Genomic DNA, 20,957 nt, shown 5'->3' with positions numbered 1-20,957 from the left:
CATGCAGCCAACTTTGGCACACAGCCTGCGATACGCACATACACAGTCCACGTCAAAACAAGCAGACTTAGCTTCGGACACTACGTTGAGATCAAAATCACCTGGACCAGCAGTGTTACAGCCAAAAGGTAAGCAGCTAACTACTCCTATCACTTCTTCAACTACTCATACTGATGCACAAAGACGATATGTACGCAACCTATCCAAAGAGGAGAAAACATTCAATTTTAAAAGTAGTTTGACGAATTTAAAAAAAGACTCACTCACTAATAGCAAGGAATCCATAAAAAGCACTGAAAAACTGTATTATAGAAAACCCAATGTAGACAAGCCAAAAGCTGTGATAGCACATAGTGAACAAATAACTGATAAATCCATGTCCCCAAAAACAAGTAAGGAAATGAGTAATGTATTGAATAAGTCAAATCAAAGTAAAATAAAGCACAAAATTAACAGACCAAAGGATAACGCAAAATTAGATGTAACTCCCGGAAACACGCAAAGAAGCGTAACACGTGATAGCTCAGAAGAGACGAAAGTCATAACACGAAGTGAAAGAACCCAGCAGCGGTCGAAGGTACCCGTTAGCATATCTTCCAATATAACGACTCGAAGAATAACTAAAACTAATAGAACAGAAAGTATTTTGGGCGACAAAACACCACGTAATACCAATAAGGATGTTGTAAAAACGGATAGTGGTAGAATGAAAACGGATCAGATGAAGAAGAAAAGCCAAATTAAGAAAAGTGATGTGAAAGTACAAAAGAAAATTAAAGATTCTATAAATGAGTCCAGTATGACTGGCAGCGGTTATACGAGTGCCAGTGGCTCATTGAGTAGTGTACGTAAATATACGCGCACCACCACTAATATTAAAAAACTTGATAAAGATGTGGCTAACTTGCGATTGGCAGAAAAGTCTGTTTTTACCACATCGAAAATATCTAAGATACCAGCCGTACCCACACGCACTACAGTGGTTAAGGTTAACCAAGAGCCAGTGGCCGCTATTGTCAGCACAGTTATAATTGATGACGACGCCGAAATAACGCGTTCTTTCAAATCCACGGAGAGTACAAAAAGTTCTACCTCATCTTCTGGAAGCAGAAAAGTTTTAACAAGTGAAGTTTTTACCAAAACATTTGGACCAGACAAAGCATTTGAAGTTATCTATCGACAACCAGACAATGATATGGATTCAGCGTCCATTGTCCGGCCACCATCAGCGGACCAACGTTGTACAAACGAGTTTGATGTTAGTTTCATTGATACAACCGATTCCAGTTTGTCCGATTCAGTTGCTTTGCCAATGTTTAATACGGAACAGGACCGTTTATTAGCCGCAAGTCCAAGCTCACCAAAAGCCACACGTAGTCCACTAGCCTTAATCGAAGAAACATTGCGAAGGCAACAAGCCGGTTATGCCGTAGATCCCGCGCTACAAATGCAATTCGGCGCCTCCGGTATACGTATGGGAAGTATAAGTCCGACATCATCGCGAAATTCTAGATCGGAGCAAAACGAAACGCCAAAAGGTAAATAAACGTTTATCACGTATTTAGTTAGCTTCCATATTTTTGCGAATAAGTTTATTTAGTTCACAGATTAAGTGTTTTTGAAGTTATATTTAAATGCTATATTACGTACAAACGTCAAACATACATATGCATATGGCCTATGATAGCGTACTCGTACAAACCATACACACTGTTTTTTTATTAACATATTTGCATATACTCGTACATATCTAAAGAACGTAAAAAACATAAACACGTAATACAACTTTGTAAATAAATGAACAATGAAATATATTTTGAATTTTCAATCTTGTTCAATATGTACTACAAACTACTTTTTAATGGAGATATTGCAGGACTAGACAACTTAGTTTAGAGCTTTAGTAGGCCAATATTTTAATTAAATACATATGGTACATAAGTATAAGTGTTTAGATCGAGTTCGTTAATTTAATCGAAGTGATAAGTAATCTTAAATTCTGAGTATAACAGTTTGGTATCTCAGTAAAAGAATATTGAACGATATAAGTTAAGCATCCTAACTTAACGGACTCTTTCTGAATATTGGTTATGTAAAACCATTTTCTGTTCCCAATGAGACTGATAGTATTATTGCAAACGTTTATAATATACATATATATATACGTATAATATGATATAGGAATATGAGAACAATGCAGCGTACTAAATTTAGTCGAAATCGGTCAGTCGGGTCCCAAGATATGTGATTTCATCAAAAAGTGGACGGTTTCGATGTCATCCATTTTCACTCTGTCGATAAGGGTTCTTATAATATTTTTCGGTTAAAGGCGTTTTGTGGGCGTGGAAGTGGACCGGTTATCATCAAAATATCTGAATTTTTGCTCAATTTACAGCTTGTACGTACGGACGAACGGATAGATGATAGACAGACACCCGGATTTCAAGTCGTCTCGACATCCTGATTATTTATATATACATGCCCGAAAACTATATCGATTCGTTTTAGCTGATACGTATGTAATCATTAGGTGAACAAAACTATTATACTCTGTAACAAAATGTTGCAAGAGTATAAAAATCAATAATACATACATATATCGAATTCGACGGGTACACATAAAAATAATAAAGTGAAGAACCTCATAAACTGTTCGGTAGACATACTTGGTTATAAAAGTACTTTCTGGACTATCAGTCTCATTGTGAGCACTGCAACGGCCCATTTAAGTAAGCATACACCAGTTGCACCTTGAAGCACTATTTGAAGATCATTCAAAAAGGAAAGAGATCTGCCATATTTACATAATTATAAAGTAGGCATTGCGGTGCATTAACTGCTGATAAAGGAGCCGCTCAGGTGTATGCTTACTTAATTCCTCCACTGTTCACACATCTCGCAGCTTTTCGAACATGGGTACAAAGACATGTTACATTTCATAAGAATACAATTTTTTTCGCGTAACTGTTACTGGTAAAAGGCAGACAACTTCTAAAAGTGTAACAAACGCGTCAACTAATTAAATGTGCTGTAATGGTATTCATACAACAACAAAGTTTATAGTAGCGATGTTTGTGGTGTATGAATACCGTCCATTGCTTTAACTGCTTTCGTAAATAATTTATTCGATTATTTTATATTAAATTAATATAATTGGAAATAACTCAAAATTTAAAATCAATTTGACTCTTCCACAAATAGCGAATACTCAAAACTGAAACTGTTAATAAGAACAATTAAGTTACTCTACCTAAACAAACCAAACAAATCAAAATGTCCACAAAGCTTCCAATCATTTCCGTTACCACCAACGATCATTCAGAATCGGAATGTTCAGAAGACTCCCACAGCAATGATATGGATTATAATTTTAATACGGGTGAAGTGACAGACGTTGAGGATTTCGACAGTCAGACTGATATGAAGATATTGCCAACTCGGAAAGCTTCCAACCATACGCTTAATATACCTAAACAAAATGAGAAAGACAATGATGCCACCGACATTGAAGACTACAATGACACTGATTCAGAGGACGACGAAGAGGAGAAGAGCAATGTTTACCCCGAATTAAAGTTATCCCTTCAAGAATTCTTGGAGCATGGACTGCGCGAACAAAGCATGGTCGACAATGAAGCCAAAGAAAAGGTGGAGAACAAAGCGGGCGACTTTTTGCAAGCACAAAATTTGAATCAAACAAGTGATTTTCTAACAGACTGTGAAGACTACAATACTGAATCCGAACTGGATAACGGTTGTGAGCGGTCGGTGTGTGTTGACTTAGATATTGCCGTTGGTGAACAGGGTAGAGTATTCATTGCTGATAGCGAACGTTCTGTCAACGAGAATGAACACTCTGATGAATACGAAGACTTATCTGTGATAAGCGACATTAGTGAGCTCGCGTCAGCGCTGTCGGATGTTGCTGGCCCCGGTGGCGCACGTGGCATGTCCGAAGATGAAGTGCTGGAGATGTCGGGCGATGAAGAGGAGTGTCAAATTGTCATTTCAGAGTCGGCATCCGATGAAGACGACCAGATATACGGCGATAATGCTAGTAATACAAGTTTACCGCCTATTGATGTAGCATTCATCAGTAGTGGCAGTCAGCAGCGCAGGAAGTCGACAACAATGTCTCTTAATAAGAATGCTTTTCTGACGGTGGCAAATACAGGTGTAGAGGAGGTATTAACAGATGTTGAAAAACTTGATGACTCTGCCGCCGAGGATAGCTTCGATAGTGAGGAAGAACAAAAATCCATACCCAGAGCGGTTATACTAAGAGCCGCTGGTGAAGATTCCGGAGATATTACCGATGTGGAAGATGTATTTTGCGATGATGTCGGCACACAATCCTCAAATGAACCTAACGCAATATCGGACACTATGCTGCCGCCAGTACATCGTGAGATGGTGGTCCTTAAAGAAGATAAATTTGGCGACACTATTGAGAATGTTATGCCATTAGATCGAGAATATCAATTTGGTGTTTACAACAGCGCAACCGACGGTATGCAAACTGACGATGAAGATTACTCATGCGCCGATGACTTGGAGCGAAATGGCTCAATAGCAGAGTGTTTAAATGCAGAAAATCTAATAGAAGACGAAGTCACCGTACTAAATGAGACGTTAAAACCACAGGTTAGCAAGCGCCTTGAATTGCACGCTCTCACAGAACCGGTGACAGATATTGAAGAAATCTATGTCGATGGCACAAACAGGCGTAAAAAACTGAAGACACGTAGCCTGAGCAAAGGAAAATCAAAACTCTTAGATGTTGTTAGAGTTAAACAGGACGGTGGCACTGACGTTGAAGACATGGATCTAAGTGACCGTGATCTGCCACCAAATATTAAATTGAATGCAGCACAAAAGCAGCATCAAGACGATAGCATTGATAAAGCCACCGATATAGAAGATATCAGCGCTGACGAGCGGTCGGATATATCCGACAATGAAGCGCAGTGCGACACCGATATTGGCAGTTCGACTTTAAAGGCGTACATAGCGAATAACAGCAATATTGTGCTTACAATAGAGACAGATGGTCAAAGAAAATCTCACATAAATCATTTACAAACTTTGACAATGAGCGCTGACAGCACTGTCGATGCCACCAATCTACCAAATACCGATATTGAAGATATGCAGTGCACTTCCGATGCCGACGATGTTGACAGCGATAAAGTGGCGGATGACATGCCCACTTGCAATTGCACTGAATTTAACGAGTTGTTAAACGAGAGTTACACTGTGGTACACGAGAAGAACACCAATAGCTTTAATGCCGAGGCGGAGAAACTTCATATGAAAGGAAATGTTGAAACGCTTGATGCGCATACAGACATCGAATATGTTGAATCCGATGAGTCGGCTGCCAAAGGTGGCAACTAAAAAGGGTACACAGCCAATACAGCCAACAATGAAGTTCACAAAGAAAGCAAACACAAAATATAAAAAAAAATATATATATAAAATAACAAAAACACAACAAAATAATTTGTAAGTAAAAAACGTTTGATATATATTAAAACAAAAATAATAAAAAAAAACACTAAGTCAACTGGATATTTGAATATTGCTAGCGATGTCAACGTTATTGCTTTGTTTTATAAATGAAATAACATAATTAATACATGTTAACATACACTAACAAATATGAATGTCAATTTTCGTCATTACTACTAACAAACTCCCAATTACTTTTGAACGTCTAATAACGTTGCTAACAAAAAGCCTTGTGTAATAAGCACTGGATATATTTGCGTTATCCCTCCATGCATTTACATAGTACTCGTACGTAGTTATAAACTTCTTCATCTGTTCTTAGCCTTAAATCATTTTACATTGCAATTTGTGGTCATCGTTTTATGTTTATGCTGCAAACATTTGTCCATCTCACCTCATATCAGTCTCTTGAACGCCCAAACAAATCAATTCATAGTGAATGCTAACATTATTTACTTTGTGTGTGTTTTTTATAGAAACCATAGAAGAAAAGCTCGTTTTAGATGAGGATTCGTTCCGAAATATTGGTAAGTTAAGAATTAAAAGCTCCACTACAACACTTATATATATGTTTGTACGCATTATTTTCTTTTTTATTTATTGTTATTTTACATATATGAATATACATATAAGCGTTTTCAACCACTTACTTAGTCTACCCATACACCGATAGTGATCACACCACGCTTTTACATTGCATTTACTTAGTTTTAGTTCTTAAGCCACTCATACACATTTCATTTCTATTAAGTTCCAAAAAATTGCAAACAATTAGAGCAAAATTTAACAAAACCAGGCGACAATCAGTGCTGAAGTTTGGTTGAATATAGTGCGATTGGGGCGTTATTATATGATTTCGTACTAGTTCTCGGCGATCTCGCGTTGTACTTACAACTTACACGGAATCATACACTCAACTCTACTATTTATCATTCACACCAAACTTAAACCTACATATGTACATATACAAATTCATACACATACTAACCTACATACATATGCAAAGAAGTATATATGTATGTATGAGGAAAAAGCATAAAGCTGAAGTCGTCGTTAGAGTGAAAAGTCAACTGTTGGAGAAAATATTTCACAATATCGTTCTATTTACCAGTTCAGTTACTTAAGTTTCTTGAAAAGTTTTTAAAATTGTGGTTATTTCATTTTTAAATAAAAAAATATATTTTAAATATAAAAAATATGTAATTTTAATATAATAAATACACATGTATGTACGAATAATGTGTTGACGTGTACCTTTTACCATCCGGATTCGCATTGCTTAATGCCTCGAGAGTTGTGTATAGCTTCATGTGCTTGTATGGAAACATTTCGCTTCACTTTTGAGTAGTTATGGATATTTTTTGTATGAATGAAAGACATTTCAGGCTCGTGAAAGACGAAAAGAATAGCGTCTAACTTGTTATCGTCGAAACTATCGAAAATCGATTCGGCGGCCAACTAAATAGTGTTAGGTTCATTTTACATAATTTGAGACATGCTTAGTCACTGCTTCTTAAGCTTCACATGCCAACACAACGCATCATCATTATATGTATGTTAAACACGACATTTCACGCTCATTAACTCATTATTGCATTAAAAATGGATTTGCACGCTTTGACTAACAATGTGGAACAAGAAAAATATATTATTGCCAAATATGTTGCAATGTTGCTGTAATTACTTACATTCATGTGAATGGTGCTTAAAGTATTGGAATATTGTTGCAATTACATACTGTATATGCAATGTGCAATTGTCTTGCAGGCGACGACGTTAAAGAACAAATCCTTTACGCGGCAGCCGAAGATAATGTTATTGAAAAGTTAATAGATTTTGATGCAGATGCTGATGGCAGCAAAGATAATATTTATAAATATAGTGATGTAGAGGATGATGATGAAAAATACTCTGATGACGATGACGATGATGACGATGATGATGAAGATAGAAGTAGAAAGGCTGGTGGTGAGAAGCTCCTCCATTTTGATACCAACATACGTCAAGAGGCTGCAGTGCTAATTGATAACGTGCTCGAAGAGAGCATTAACATTATTAGCACGCGACAGCAGCAGCAGCATCAGCAACAAGAAGCCAATGGCTATGACTCACTTAAGCAGGAATATAATTCAGAGAGTGAAAATTATGCTATAACTTGTGATGATATTGGTGGCTTCGATGTCATCAAATCGCCAACTATCGAATCAATGTCTGGGAAATCGTTCGACGATAATATGAGCTTTACTGACGAGCAGTGGCCTGGCACGCAGCAGCACCACACGCAAGTCAGTGCATTGCCCGGCGTTGCGACCACAACAATTACCACCACCAGCATATCACAGCAGCAAAAACGGTCACATGATTTCAGTGATTCCAAAGATGGCTTCAAGCCGGTAACAGCAACAGAAACTATAACTACATTAACAACAACTACTACGCAAATTGGTACAACACTACATGAAGCTGTAACATTTGTTGGTAGTGGTGGTATTAGTGATGTTGATGCTGCTGACGCTGTTGTTGAAGAAGCAGACTGGAAGACAAAAGGTAATTTTGACAAGGCACAGAACATACAAGCATACACCTAGGCATAATATGTTTAAGCACACAAACCAAGTAATAGTTAACACACATATACATACATACATCCATGCAAACCATATCAGGTACAAACCAGAGATTGAAACTGTAGTGTGTACAATGTACATAATCTCCCAATCTTACGTTATTCATCAACATATAACTATTCAACCTCACAAACATATTTTCGCTTAGAGACTGTGGTGTAAATTAACCATATGCATACCTATAGGTACTAGCGATCCCAAGCATGTTACAGAAGATTCCGGCGTTGCAAAGTCTCGGCGCATTGATCACAAATTCGAAAAGCTCACAACAAATTTCGCTGATATTGACGAGCAAGCATCGGCGTTCGATGCGAATTTCGATACGATGGTACAGGACGATGAGATAAGTAATTTGCAAAGTGAGTTTTCGAAAATGAGTTGGGACGATAGTGTGTCGCCCACCACGAACACTTTGGGCGAAATCGGTTTAAATACACCAGATAACGATATTCAAGATATAGCAACAGGTATTACAACCATCATAGTAGTATACTACGCATACATACATACATAAATACTTACACAACATATGCATTATTTGAGTTCACTTATGCAAAAGTAGTACTTGCAGCGGCTCAGAATTCGTAGGAGGCGAACTATTTTTATACCCAGAAGAAAGCGTCGAAGACCCTATAAAGTATATGTATATATGATCAGTATGTTGAACTGAGTCGATTTAGCCATGTCCGTCCGTCCGTCCGTCTGTCTGTATGTATATATACGAACTAGTCCGTCAGTTTTTAAGATATCGTTTTGAAATTTTTTAAACGTCATTTTGTCTTCAAGAAGGTGCTCATTTGTCGGAATAGCCGATATCGGATCGCTATAACATATAGCTGCCATACAAACTGAACGATCGGAATCAAGTTCTTGTATGGAAAACTTTCGCATTTGACAATGTATCTTCACAAAAGTTGGCACAGGTTATTTTTTCAGATAAAAATGTAATATACGAAGAAATTGTTCAGATCGGCTTACTAATGCATATAGCTGCTATACAAACAGAACGATCGGAATCTAGTTCTGGTATGGAAAACTTTTGCATTTGACAAGATATATTCAGAAAATTCGGTATAGAGGCAAGGCAACAATCTAATCTCCGAAAAAATTGTTCAGATCGGATTACTATAGCATATAGCTTCCATACAAACTGAACAATACACGCATTTTAGTAAGTTTAATGTACATATCTCCTAAACCACTAAAGCTTCATTAACCAAATTTGCCCAGCCAAATATTATCAAAACTCCTACCGACAGTATGAAAATGGATGAAATCGGATTATAAACGCTATCACTCCCTAAAAGCTACTAAAAGCGCAATAAATCAATAACTAAATACGTTAGGGGAATTAAATTTCATCTTTGAGATGATAGAGAGAAGATTTTATCTGAACCGGAGGTGTGAAAATTGAACAATGTGCGTGGCACCGTCCACTTTTTGGTAAAATTCCTTATCTCGGGACCCGACCCGACCGATTTCGACTAAATTTACTTCTTGGAATATTTTAATATTGGGCGAAATCGGACTACAACCACGCCTACTTCCCATATAACACAATTTTTAATTCCATTTGATCTTTCACTTTCCGCTACACAAATCAAGACGGAATTAATATAACAGGATCAAAATTCCACTAATAATTCCTTTAAAGTATACGACCTTATGACCAAAAAATTTCCAAATCCAAACAAAACTGTTCAAGCCCCTAGATACCGACTATGTGAACCCCAATATCTATTGTCGACTTTTGACCGATAATAATGATCAATGTATCGGATATATATTGTACAACTGAAATTCAGAGAGAATCCTTTGCTGACAATAGTAACTCTGTGTATCAAAAATAAGTTGAGTCGGGATAATACTTCTCTGAGCCACTATATATAGTACTTTATTAAAGATTTTCGAACTTCCGGGTGGCTTTATACTGCACATATCGGCCAATATTTGAGAATGAAAAATACAGAGCGAGTTTTACTCATAACAGAGTTTCTTTGAACTTAAAATGGATTAAATTGGGCGAAAACTTATTCTAGCCCCTATATACATAACTGATATCAGGATTTTCGAACATCCAACTAACTTTAATCCATATGATTGGTGATTGTATGTGAAGTACCTTAATCAAACCCCGCGAGTATCCTTGGTATGTGGCATGACAACAGTTAAAAGCTAAGATTGGGTCGGTACATACATATTGGGTGAATTTTTAAGAGCTTGATAACTTTTTAAAAAAAAAAAACGCTTAAAATTTGCAAAATCTCATCGGTTCTTTATTTGAAACGTTAGATTGGTTCATGACATTTACTTTTTGAAGATAATTTTATTTAAATGTTGACCGCGGCTGCGTCTTAGGTGGTCCATTCGGAAAGTCCAATTTTGGGCAACTTTTTCGAGCATTTCGGCCGGAATAGCCCGAATTTCTTCGGAAATGTTGTCTTCCAAAGCTGGAATAGTTGCTGGCTTATTTCTGTAGACTTTAGACTTGACGTAGCCCCACAAAAAATAGTCTAAAGGCGTTAAATCGCATGATCTTGGTGGCCAACTTACGGGTCCATTTCTTGAGATGAATTGTTGTCCGAAGTTTTCCCTCAAAATGGCCATAGAATCGCGAGCTGTGTGGCATGTAGCGCCATCTTGTTGAAACCACATGTCAACCAAGTTCAGTTCTTCCATTTTTGGCAACAAAAAGTTTGTTAGCATCGAACGATAGCGATCGCCATTCACCGTAACGTTGCGTCCAACAGCATCTTTGAAAAAATACGGTCCAATGATTCCACCAGCGTACAAACCACACCAAACAGTGCATTTTTCGGGATGCATGGGCAGTTCTTGAACGGCTTCTGGTTGCTCTTCACCCCAAATGCGGCAATTTTGCTTATTTACGTAGCCATTCAACCAGAAATGAGCCTCATCGCTGAACAAAACACGCGCGCGAAACACATTTCGAACCGAACACTGATTTTGGTAATAAAATTCAATGATTTGCAAGCGTTGCTCGTTAGTAAGTCTATTCATGATGAAATGTCAAAGCATACTGAGCATCTTTCTCTTTGACACCATGTCTGAAATCCCACGTGATCTGTCAAATACTAATGCATGAAAATCCTAACCTCAAAAAAATCACCCGTTATAATGATTTTCGTTTTTATTACCTTATGTCAAACATGGCGATCAGTGTATGAGTTAAATATATATACATAATTGCTTGGATTCTGATCCTCTGATTGACGTTTTTGCACCTTAAGGCTTTGATTCCTGCAGGTTGTAAGAGTATAAAAGATTCGGCTACACCCGAACTTGGCCATTCCTTACTTGTTAAAATATCGATTTTCGTTTGGCGCGGGCAGATGTCGATCATTTGTGTCATTCCAACCAATATAAGTTTTAGAAATGTATATAAACAGCTATCGCTTTGACTAAATAAGTTTGACAATCTTCACTGATTATCCTAATGAATGAAAGTGTACTTGCACTTGTATTATACTGCAGGAGACGCGACTCGAAGTGGCACAGTATTTAAGAATAATACCTCTAATATGTGCATTTTTGAAAACGACAAAGCCTTATGGCAAAATCTTCCAATCGCTTGCCCATAGCAGTTATGAAAATCACATTCAACTTCACCAGGTATATCAATAGGATCAAAAACAAGCATTGAAAGTTGGAGAACTCGGAGCAACCGAGCAACCAACTGAAGCCACATTGGACAGTTGAAATTTGCTCTAGTCTTTAAGAAAAACAATTTGATATCTATACCTCATTAAAACCGTCTTTAGAAGTACTATACGTTAAAATTTCCAAACCATTGCTTATTTAAGTATGCTATGTATGTATTAAATTTGGAAGTGATTTGTTTACAAGAGTACAAGCTAGGTTTTGTTAAAGTTGAGCTCTAATTGCATATTCAAATATTATGATTTTGGTAAGTGCTATCTTTATTTTGCTTCCATTACAAGGTGAGCAATTAAATTGCATGTGAAAAAAAAACAAATTGCATTTACTTTGCCAGAAAAAAAGTATTTGTTTGTTTTCAAATCATATGAAATGAAATATATATAATTTATCTGTTTAAAATATAACCCATATGCTTTCAGTAATCACTTTGTATTTGTCTCTATCTATCCATTTAGTTTAGCTTATTATCTTCCTTTCATTTCAAACTTTATTTATTCTTCTTTAATACTTTGGAAATACCTTTACTTTCACACTTATTATTACCTTTGTAGAGACAGGCTTTGAATTCGCTAAATCATCCGAAACCACTCCAGTACCAACTGGTGCGCCGACTTCTGCCCCAACTGGACATGATGCACCCACACCCAAGCCACGCGCCGCCAAATCAACCTCACCCGTGAGAGATATTGGCGACGACTTAACGCAATATCAAAAAAGCGATGATGCACACAGTATTACCGACTCCTCTGAAATCTTACCCGACCTGTCGATATCTGCTCCCGTGCCTAAGCCACGTTTACAAATGAAACCGACAGATTCTTTCAAGAATTTAGCTGCTCTGGTAAACGAACAGTCGGATAGTATTAGCCTGCGTAGCTTGGATATGACCGACGATATTTCGAAAACAGATGAAGTATCAACAGAAATCTCAATTAAATCATCACATGCACGGGATTACCCTACAACTACAACGATTACAACGGCTTCCGAGGATCGTACAGAATCACTGGAACCAACTAGTGAGATTTCAATAGATGACGCCGAAGGAGACACGGAAAAGTCTGAGCTCTCTGAAGGCAGATCAAAAACGAGTTTCTATATTGGAGAATCCAGCCGTAATGTGATAATTAAGACAACACCAACAAAACCAGACACTGATATAGAGTCTTCCCCAGAAGCAGCAACTACAAAAGCTGAAGCCTCGGAGGAAGCAATCGAAGCGAAGGATGTCGCATTAATGAAGGAGATTTCTGTCGATTCGGATGAAAGTAATGACGTATTTAAGGAATTTGTAACAATGAAACGTGAAACAGATGAAGGGGAAAGCAAAATAGTACGTCAAGGCTCCGAAACAAGAAATGACCTGCTAGAACAAGAACCAACAAAGGAAAAACAAGATGATACGAACAAATCTTGTGAAACTTTTGTAGTTACAGCTGATATTTCCCAACCATCCGATGAAAAAAAAGAAACTATTTTAACGCAACCATTGGACGATTATGAATCTTTAAAGTTAAGTTCCGCAAAATCCGACAAACTCGACTTGGAATTAGAAAAGAGTGAATGGGAAACAACAGAGAAGGGAATCCCAATAGCTAAACCTAAGGTGGTACATTCTCCACAACAACTTAGTGAGTTGCCCAGAGCTCTGATTGATGAGCAAATGGTTGCCAGAACATTGGAAGAAGCGCAGGAATCATTGAATGCGGCAAATAACGAGCTGAAGTTTATAGTGAAGGATGGTAAATCAATTAAAGAATCGCCATCCGAATTTGAATTTCGCTCGATTTCAAACACACTGATTAGCGCAGAGAAAAAAGAAAAAACTGTGACTGATGAAAGTCTTATGCAAAAGGAAATTAAGGAGCCTAAATTTTTGGAAGAGGAATATATTTCTTCATTCATAGGAATACCAGATACTCTTAAGGAAACTCAGCCTCCATCAACATTTGAACCAATAAAATCATATGAGGGTACTTTTGAAGAAACAACAAAAGAGACACTCAATAAAGAAGCAGTAATTACACATTATACTCAAGGTAACGTTGATGATGTTAAGGAGGAGTCCAAAGATGAACACGGTTCGCTAGGCTTTATATCTACAGGCACTGCAGATGACTACAGTTCGATGGAAGCATATGCAGCTAAAGAGGAACATGCTTCCCTTGGCTTCGTTTCCACTGAAACTGTCGAAGATTTTAGTTCAATGGAGGACTATTATCAGGAAAAAATAGCAAAAGCTAGCTTTGTAACAGAAGGAGAAGATCTGAGGAGATCACCAGAAGAGGTTACTAAGCTTGGTGATACAAGAGTATTTTCGGAGATATGTACGGAACAAACAATGAAACCATTCGAGGAGGTTACGCATCGCATTAAATCTGAAACTGGCTCTGTTGACGTCACGAATAGATGGTCGGTACCAGAAATTGACCAATCGAGCTCCAGCGAGAGTTACTACAAAAGCTTTGATAAAAACGACAGTCGACCGTTATCGTCAGAAGTCGACAATTTACTGACACAAGGAAACTCTTCAGAATATCAAACAGCATTGGATGTGTCATCAGTAACGCGTGAAGCAACTGAATACATAAGCGCAGTTAGCACACTTGAGAGTAGTAGTGGCAAGACGATAAGCTCGCACGAAAGCATGAAGAGTTTCGATTCGCAATCCGAAACATCCGGTAATTTAGGAAGTATCGATGTTTCAGAACTATCGGAAACATTGGTAGCTTCCTCTACAGAACCTGATGCTTTGGAAGCTGAGGAACTATCACGTATTCGTGACTTACGTGACGATGATGAGGATAGTGATGAAAGTCTCGACATTCAAGATTACAGTAAAACCGAGCAACAAATGCAAAAGTCACTGATGAAACGTTCACAAGAAATGATATTTAAACCGAAAACCGAGGAGGCCAAACCCGAGGAAAAGCATTTCGAAAGCGTTATGGTGGAAGAGTTTCCTAAACCAAAGGAAGTGGAAAAAACTTGGGGTTTAGCTTATCCCATGGATGAAGCTAAAATTGACGATGGAAAGGATACAGATCGACCTGAAGATATTTTGCTCTATCACAGTGACATAAGACGTTCCATTGACGATTCTAAACTAGCTTCTAGCTTAGACGAGGGTAGCATTCTTTCGGTTAGCATGTCAAGTACATCAAACATAGAAACTGTTGTAGAGAACTTCGAGGATATGATTGGGTCAGCTGGTTCTTCTTCGTTAACTGGCATTGAGGGTTTTGGTTTTCCACACGATGAACAAGCATCTTCATTTCACGAACATGAAGACACATTTACCATGGAAATGGACAGCAAGGAACATTCTCCCCAAGACTCTGCCGCCACAACACCACCCGGTGAATCTCGTAAACGCGGTCACAAGCGCAGTGAAAGTACTTCGATCACTGGTGATGTTTTAAAATCCATTACGGATAAGGATCTACCAGCAGTGGGTGAAAACAAAGAATCTGAAAGTGAATCGGACACAGATCCCTATGAATCTGAGTACACCAGACAGTTTCGGTCACCAAACGAACGAAAGAAGAACAAGAAGAAACAAGCAGCCGCCGAAATGGATCACAGCTTTGACCTCGAAAAACGTCCATTTACTCCATCACAACTTGTGGCTGAGGTTATAGTTGAGGACAGTGCTACCGAGGAAATGGAGGCCGAGGCTATTGAAGAGGAGCGTCGACCTTCCCAAAACATGCAAGACTACTCAAATATACCAGATATAACGGTAACCGAGGACTTTCAAAAGTCGCCCAGTTTAGAAGAAAATGCGGAGGGTTTCGAAGAGAAATCATTATACAAAGTGAAAACACAAGAGGAATTACACAAAGCTGCTGATGAACCTCTACATCAGCAGAAACGTATGGATAAGAGCGAGGAAACATTTCAAAAACTAGTACAAGAACAGTACGCGCAAAAGCTGGCGGATCTTCAACGACCACAAGCTGGCGATATAGACTACGATGACTATGATAAAGCACCAGATTCTCCAGACTCTTTTGAAATGATTGATCAACCTGATATTTCGGACGATTTTGTCATAATCGAAGAGGTGGCTAAAGAAGCCGATGAGGCTGATTTAGGTGGAAAGAGCATTAAAATTCAGCCAACGAAATATGAATCAAAACATGATGAGGATGTTGAAAAAATTATCATAAAATCTGCTCCCGCCGATCCGAAATTAGGTTCACAAATTTTCCGAGATGATCTAAACTTCGAATTCGAAGAAAGTCCACCAACTGCGGGCAGCAGCAGCGATCCACAGGAAGAAAGCGATTCAGGAGACATGACTGCTTCAAACAAACGATGGGTTGAAATGCAACTTACAGATTCACAATTACGTTATCCATACGACATTACCGGTGGCGTATTAGAAGATATCAAAGAAGAGGACGGCGAATTCGAAGTGGGTAGTAGCCGCATTAGCAGTTTTAAAGACTCCTTCTCCAGTACACCTGAGTATGATGCTATGGCAGCAAGACGATATTACGCACGTGGCGAACATGACGATCTATCCATGAACAGTTTGCAAGAATTCGAATCGCTGGAACAAGCAATTTCATTAGAGAATCGCAATAAAACGCACCAAGGTTCAACGGACTCCAGCAACGGTAGTTTCACACGCCGCTATATGGTGCGTCATAGTGGCAGTGCCACAGCACAAGGTGATGATATTTCAATTTCCAGCCTTAAAGAATTCGAAGGTCTGGAGAATGCGTGTATAGAAGCACACTTGATTGAGATCAAAGCCAAGGAAGAGGCTGCTATGCTTTCCCGGTCGGACGACTCCAACAAGTCAAACGAAAGTGATCGGGATAATGGTGCAAGCAATATTGTTGTAAGCAAAGTAACACGTACAGTAACTCGAACCGAAGTGCTGCCGGTACAGCAGCAAACTATTGAAGCGCTGCTCAAACAGAAACTGGAAGAATGTGAAGGGCGCGAGTCAATGACAAAAATCACAGAAATGTCAACAGAGCTATTGGAAGGGAAAATGAAGTTGGATAAACAGGATTCGGAGAAGGGCAGTGTAGATAGTCTGGAGATAAATAAAAGTCTCGATATGCGTTCTAGCAGCATTGGCAGTTTCGAAATTTCAAAAGATGCTACTACACGTTCGGATATCGACTCATTGGAAACTGACCGTAAACAGCCTACACGTGAGGAGAGCATCGATTCAATGGAAAACGAGCAGTTCGATCTATTGGCAAGATTTCCAACAGGCGAAACTACACTTGGTGAAGGTCTAACAACAACTACAACAACCACCACTACCACTACAGATGCTGAGGGACATGAACACATCGTTACACAAACGATCACTACAACCACAAGCGCAAGCGGCAGTACAAATTTAGAATTCCCCACGGGACAACTTCACAAAGACGTATCGGCCGACTCACTTTGCATTGAACAAACCAATACGAGTTCAGCCGGCACCACTGCAACTTATCAGACCAGTGCTGGAAATTCTCAAATGTCAGGCAGTGTTACCAGTTGTGCATCCAGCACACTCATGGAGGACTCCTATCCGGGTGCAAACTCTAGTCTAACATCATCTAGCTTTTGGTCACACGAAGAATCAACGGTTGTGGAAGATAAGAATGTGCTCGAGGAAGTATTGCTGGAAGATGCTGAGGCACTGAAACGTCGTCAGGCGCAACATCGACAAGAGTACGACGATCAGCACTAGATGACATGGAGAATGAAAAACGATAATGCAATAAGAAACAAACGACACGCATAAATAATACATAATTAAGGGATTACAAGCTTTTTATACTTACATACATCAGTGGTTAGGTAAGCGCAATTCTTCGCACATTTTCACTGAGTTCCCATTAGTAGTTTCCTATGTATTTGTGTTTTCATGAATGTATCCGTGCAGAAGTGTTTGATTTTCTCTTGCAGAGTTCTGTCGTTATACTTCTTTAATCAAATTTGTTGCCTTCTTTAAAACAATGAATTATCAAGAAAAATAAATAAAAAATGCAGTAGAGCTCAACTAAATGCTTAATAAAAGTACATAATGAGACGAAATGAAACTTAATGACGACTATAATAGTGTACATTAAAGCCTCTGGATTGACCTGTAACGAATTGGTTTCAGCAGCTCAGAAAATACCTTCAAAAATAAATTTTCAAATCATGCAAGAAAAATTTCATGCCGCATCAAGAGGTCTTTGCTAAATTTCATTTAAAATTATTACAAATTTTTTTCACTTAGAAAACGCTCCTCATAACGGTAATTAGTGAATTCATTTAAACATACATGCTGCATATATTGGCTAATGTATAGCTTCACAGCTCAATACGGTGTATTGAATTTTAATCACTGCTGCCCAATTATGTTTACAAAAAGCAAGTGATCCACCAAGATCGAGCTAAATTCAATTTAATTGCAATTTACTTTTCTTTATATGAAATCGATGTCGTCGCTGAGACAATTGTGTGTATGTTTATATGAGTTCCGACCGCATTTTTTAAAGAAATTAATGGCCACCTCTCGAATTTCGAACATCCTCAACTGCACCGTATTTAGAGGAGCAATTTAAAGTAAATATTTGCTAGAATATCCTGTAGCTCAGTAGGTACACAGATCTATATTGTTCACCGGTAAAGTGGTTTATCGCCATTTGAATGCTTTTCAGCAAATTGAAAAGACAAATCAAATGACGGCAAGCCATTGAGTCTTAGCTCCGTGTATAAATTATTCTAAAATATATATTTTTTTCCTTTGCAGATTTAATTAAATAAACGCAAATGCGTGCTTTATGAATGGTGAGCAGGCGAGAGTAATAGCTTTGGGATCGCGACAGATATACCATATAATTGTTACATACATTCCCTACTGGAAAACAAGCTTTGCATTTTAGTATTATCGGCGCATCGAAATTTAAGTAATATACATTAATCTATTAACTACTAATTCCAGTCTACATAGAACACAAGTTTGAGCGAAAAACACACAAGCATTACTGAAGGTTATTATGCCACGCATATTAAATACAAATTTGACAGTTTATACAAATTTATCAAATGTACTTATTATACTTGGTTTGCTAATAAGAAACAACAAAGGGACTCTCTTTAAGTGTACGTGTATTATCTGTTAAATGTATACATACATACATCTATTTTCGTTACTTGGCTTTTAATAGTAAAAACTAAATGTGAAATAAAATTTGAATGAAAAACTTTATTATACAAACATGTATACTTGTTGCTATTTTAACGGTATGTAATTTTTGGAAAAGTGAAAATTTCTACGATGCTTTTGTTTACGTAAAATGTATGCGATAAATTATATTAATATGGCAGGTTAGAAAGATGGAAGATTTACTAACGTTGTAGTGTATTTAATATTTTTTAAAACTTATTTGAATATATAAGTCTTTCATATGTAATTTAGTTTAAGCTGCTTCAATGGAATACATGCGTATAAGTTTGCATATGTATGATGCCTTAATAAGAAAAAAAAGTAATAATAATAAAAAAAAAACAAAAAAATGCTTTTAAAGTGACTTTGTCTTTTTAATTTTTTAATCCAAAAGAGGGCGATTAAAGCCTAAGCATCTTACTAATTTAAATTTAATATATACATTAAAGTAAATTAAGTACAATATTGATGGTACATATATATGTAACAATGCACACACACACACATACATTCATACAAACATACCAAAATGCATGTATTACCAATTATTATTATTATATTATTAGTCAAACTTATTGCAAATTAAATATTAACGTAAAATAATGCATTTCCTATCGATGCATGAGAGGACACAGCATATTTGTAATGCAACACACAAGCCTACGATTAACCAAATAAATGCTTAATCTAATACACACTATATTAATCGTGTTTCTTAATTGTTAAAATGAAAGTAAGTCAGTTGCACACAGTGATAGGAAATGCCTCTGTTATGAGTGTTAAGGCCGAAGTTATAAAACTAACCAATAGTCGTGAGTACGTGTGATCGTTTACACCTTTCTTACACATGAGTCTTAGGAGTTGCACGGTATGTACTTCTTCTTCTTCTCTACTGGCGTAGACACCGCTTACGTGATTATAGCCGAGTCGCACGGTATGTACTACTGTGATCAAATTGAAAGGTGAATTTTGTCCATTTCATCTCCTTCAAAGTAATCCTCTCACGCTGCAATACACTTATGTCAACGAATTTTCCAGTCATCATAGCTCTTGGAAAAATCCGCCGTCGTGATGGCCATCAGAACCTTCCTCGATCCAGCTTTTATATCCTCAATTGAGTCAACACCGTTTTGATCTCGGAGTGGTCATGTTAATTTGCTAACTAGTTACTCGAAGGTAAATCAGGTGAATGCGGTGGTTGCGGCACGATATTAGTTGAAAATGTGGCGAAATGATCACGAATAACCATTGCAGTAGGAGATGGTGCATTATCGCACTTCTTTGTTCAATAAATTCAGTCATAGCAAAAATCGAAGAATTCACTTTTAGAGCCTCACAAAACAACGCGTGTCTCAAATACTTATGAATATATAAGTATAAGTATTAATTAAAAATTCACCTTTCAATTTGATCACAGTAGTATATTTTAGTTTCCACGTTAATTCATTCAATGTATTGAAGTTTCGTCGTGCTCTGCTGAGACATACAATACACTTAGCTTGGTTGCTGATGCGGATCAAATACACACAATTTTTCTTTGTATTTCTAATATATTTTTATTAGATATTATACAAACATTTTGGCAATTCGCCTTTCTAAACCATTAAATATGCCATTTAAGCTCATTTTTTTATTATTATTAGACCCTAAGCTTAATACAACGTAGGAGAAATATTTATATACATATATATAATTGATCAGCATGATGAGCTAAGCGTGTCTATTTGTATTTATATATATGAACTAGTCCTTCAGTTTTTGAGATATCGAAATTTTGCACACATCCTTTTCTCTGCGAGAAGATGCTGATTTCGGTCGGAACCACTGATGTCAGACAACTAAACCACATACATACATACATATGTATGTAGCTGCCATATAAACTGTTCGATCAAATTCCAGTCCTTGCCTGGAAAATTGAACGAAATATCTTCACGAAATTGGCCTGGATGTAACGGTACAAG

General features: G+C 37.5%; 2 protein-coding genes across 3 annotated transcripts; both read left to right on the top strand.

Moving 5' to 3' along the window:
* The first annotated feature begins 1,396 nt into the window (after nt 1-1,396).
* Nucleotides 1,397-19,693, top strand: LOC109579906 (uncharacterized). Of its 2 annotated transcripts, none has more exons than XM_049461769.1 (4): nt 1,397-1,538; nt 3,202-5,505; nt 5,988-6,038; nt 18,577-19,693. In XM_049461769.1, the coding sequence occupies exon 2, from the start codon at nt 3,274-3,276 to the stop codon at nt 5,395-5,397; it is 2,124 nt and encodes a 707-aa protein (XP_049317726.1). In that variant the 5' UTR covers nt 1,397-1,538; nt 3,202-3,273; the 3' UTR covers nt 5,398-5,505; nt 5,988-6,038; nt 18,577-19,693. The 2 variants fall into 2 exon arrangements, with proteins under 2 accessions (XP_049317726.1, XP_049317725.1); XM_049461768.1 differs by lacking the exon at nt 18,577-19,693 and adding an exon at nt 7,279-7,380.
* Nucleotides 7,552-17,636, top strand: LOC125775295 (serine-rich adhesin for platelets-like; the record flags this gene model as incomplete). Its single annotated transcript, XM_049461767.1, is given in 3 exon segments — nt 7,552-8,058; nt 8,324-8,605; nt 12,371-17,636. Coding segments are annotated over 3 exon segments (5,778 nt in total). The 3' UTR covers nt 17,527-17,636.
* Nucleotides 19,694-20,957: the final 1,264 nt, after the last annotated feature.

The sequence above is a fragment of the Bactrocera dorsalis genome, unplaced genomic scaffold, assembly GCF_023373825.1.
Source record: "Bactrocera dorsalis isolate Fly_Bdor unplaced genomic scaffold, ASM2337382v1 BdCtg110, whole genome shotgun sequence".
NCBI lineage: Eukaryota > Metazoa > Arthropoda > Insecta > Diptera > Tephritidae > Bactrocera > Bactrocera dorsalis.
This window is presented reverse-complemented; position numbering and strand designations above follow the sequence as displayed.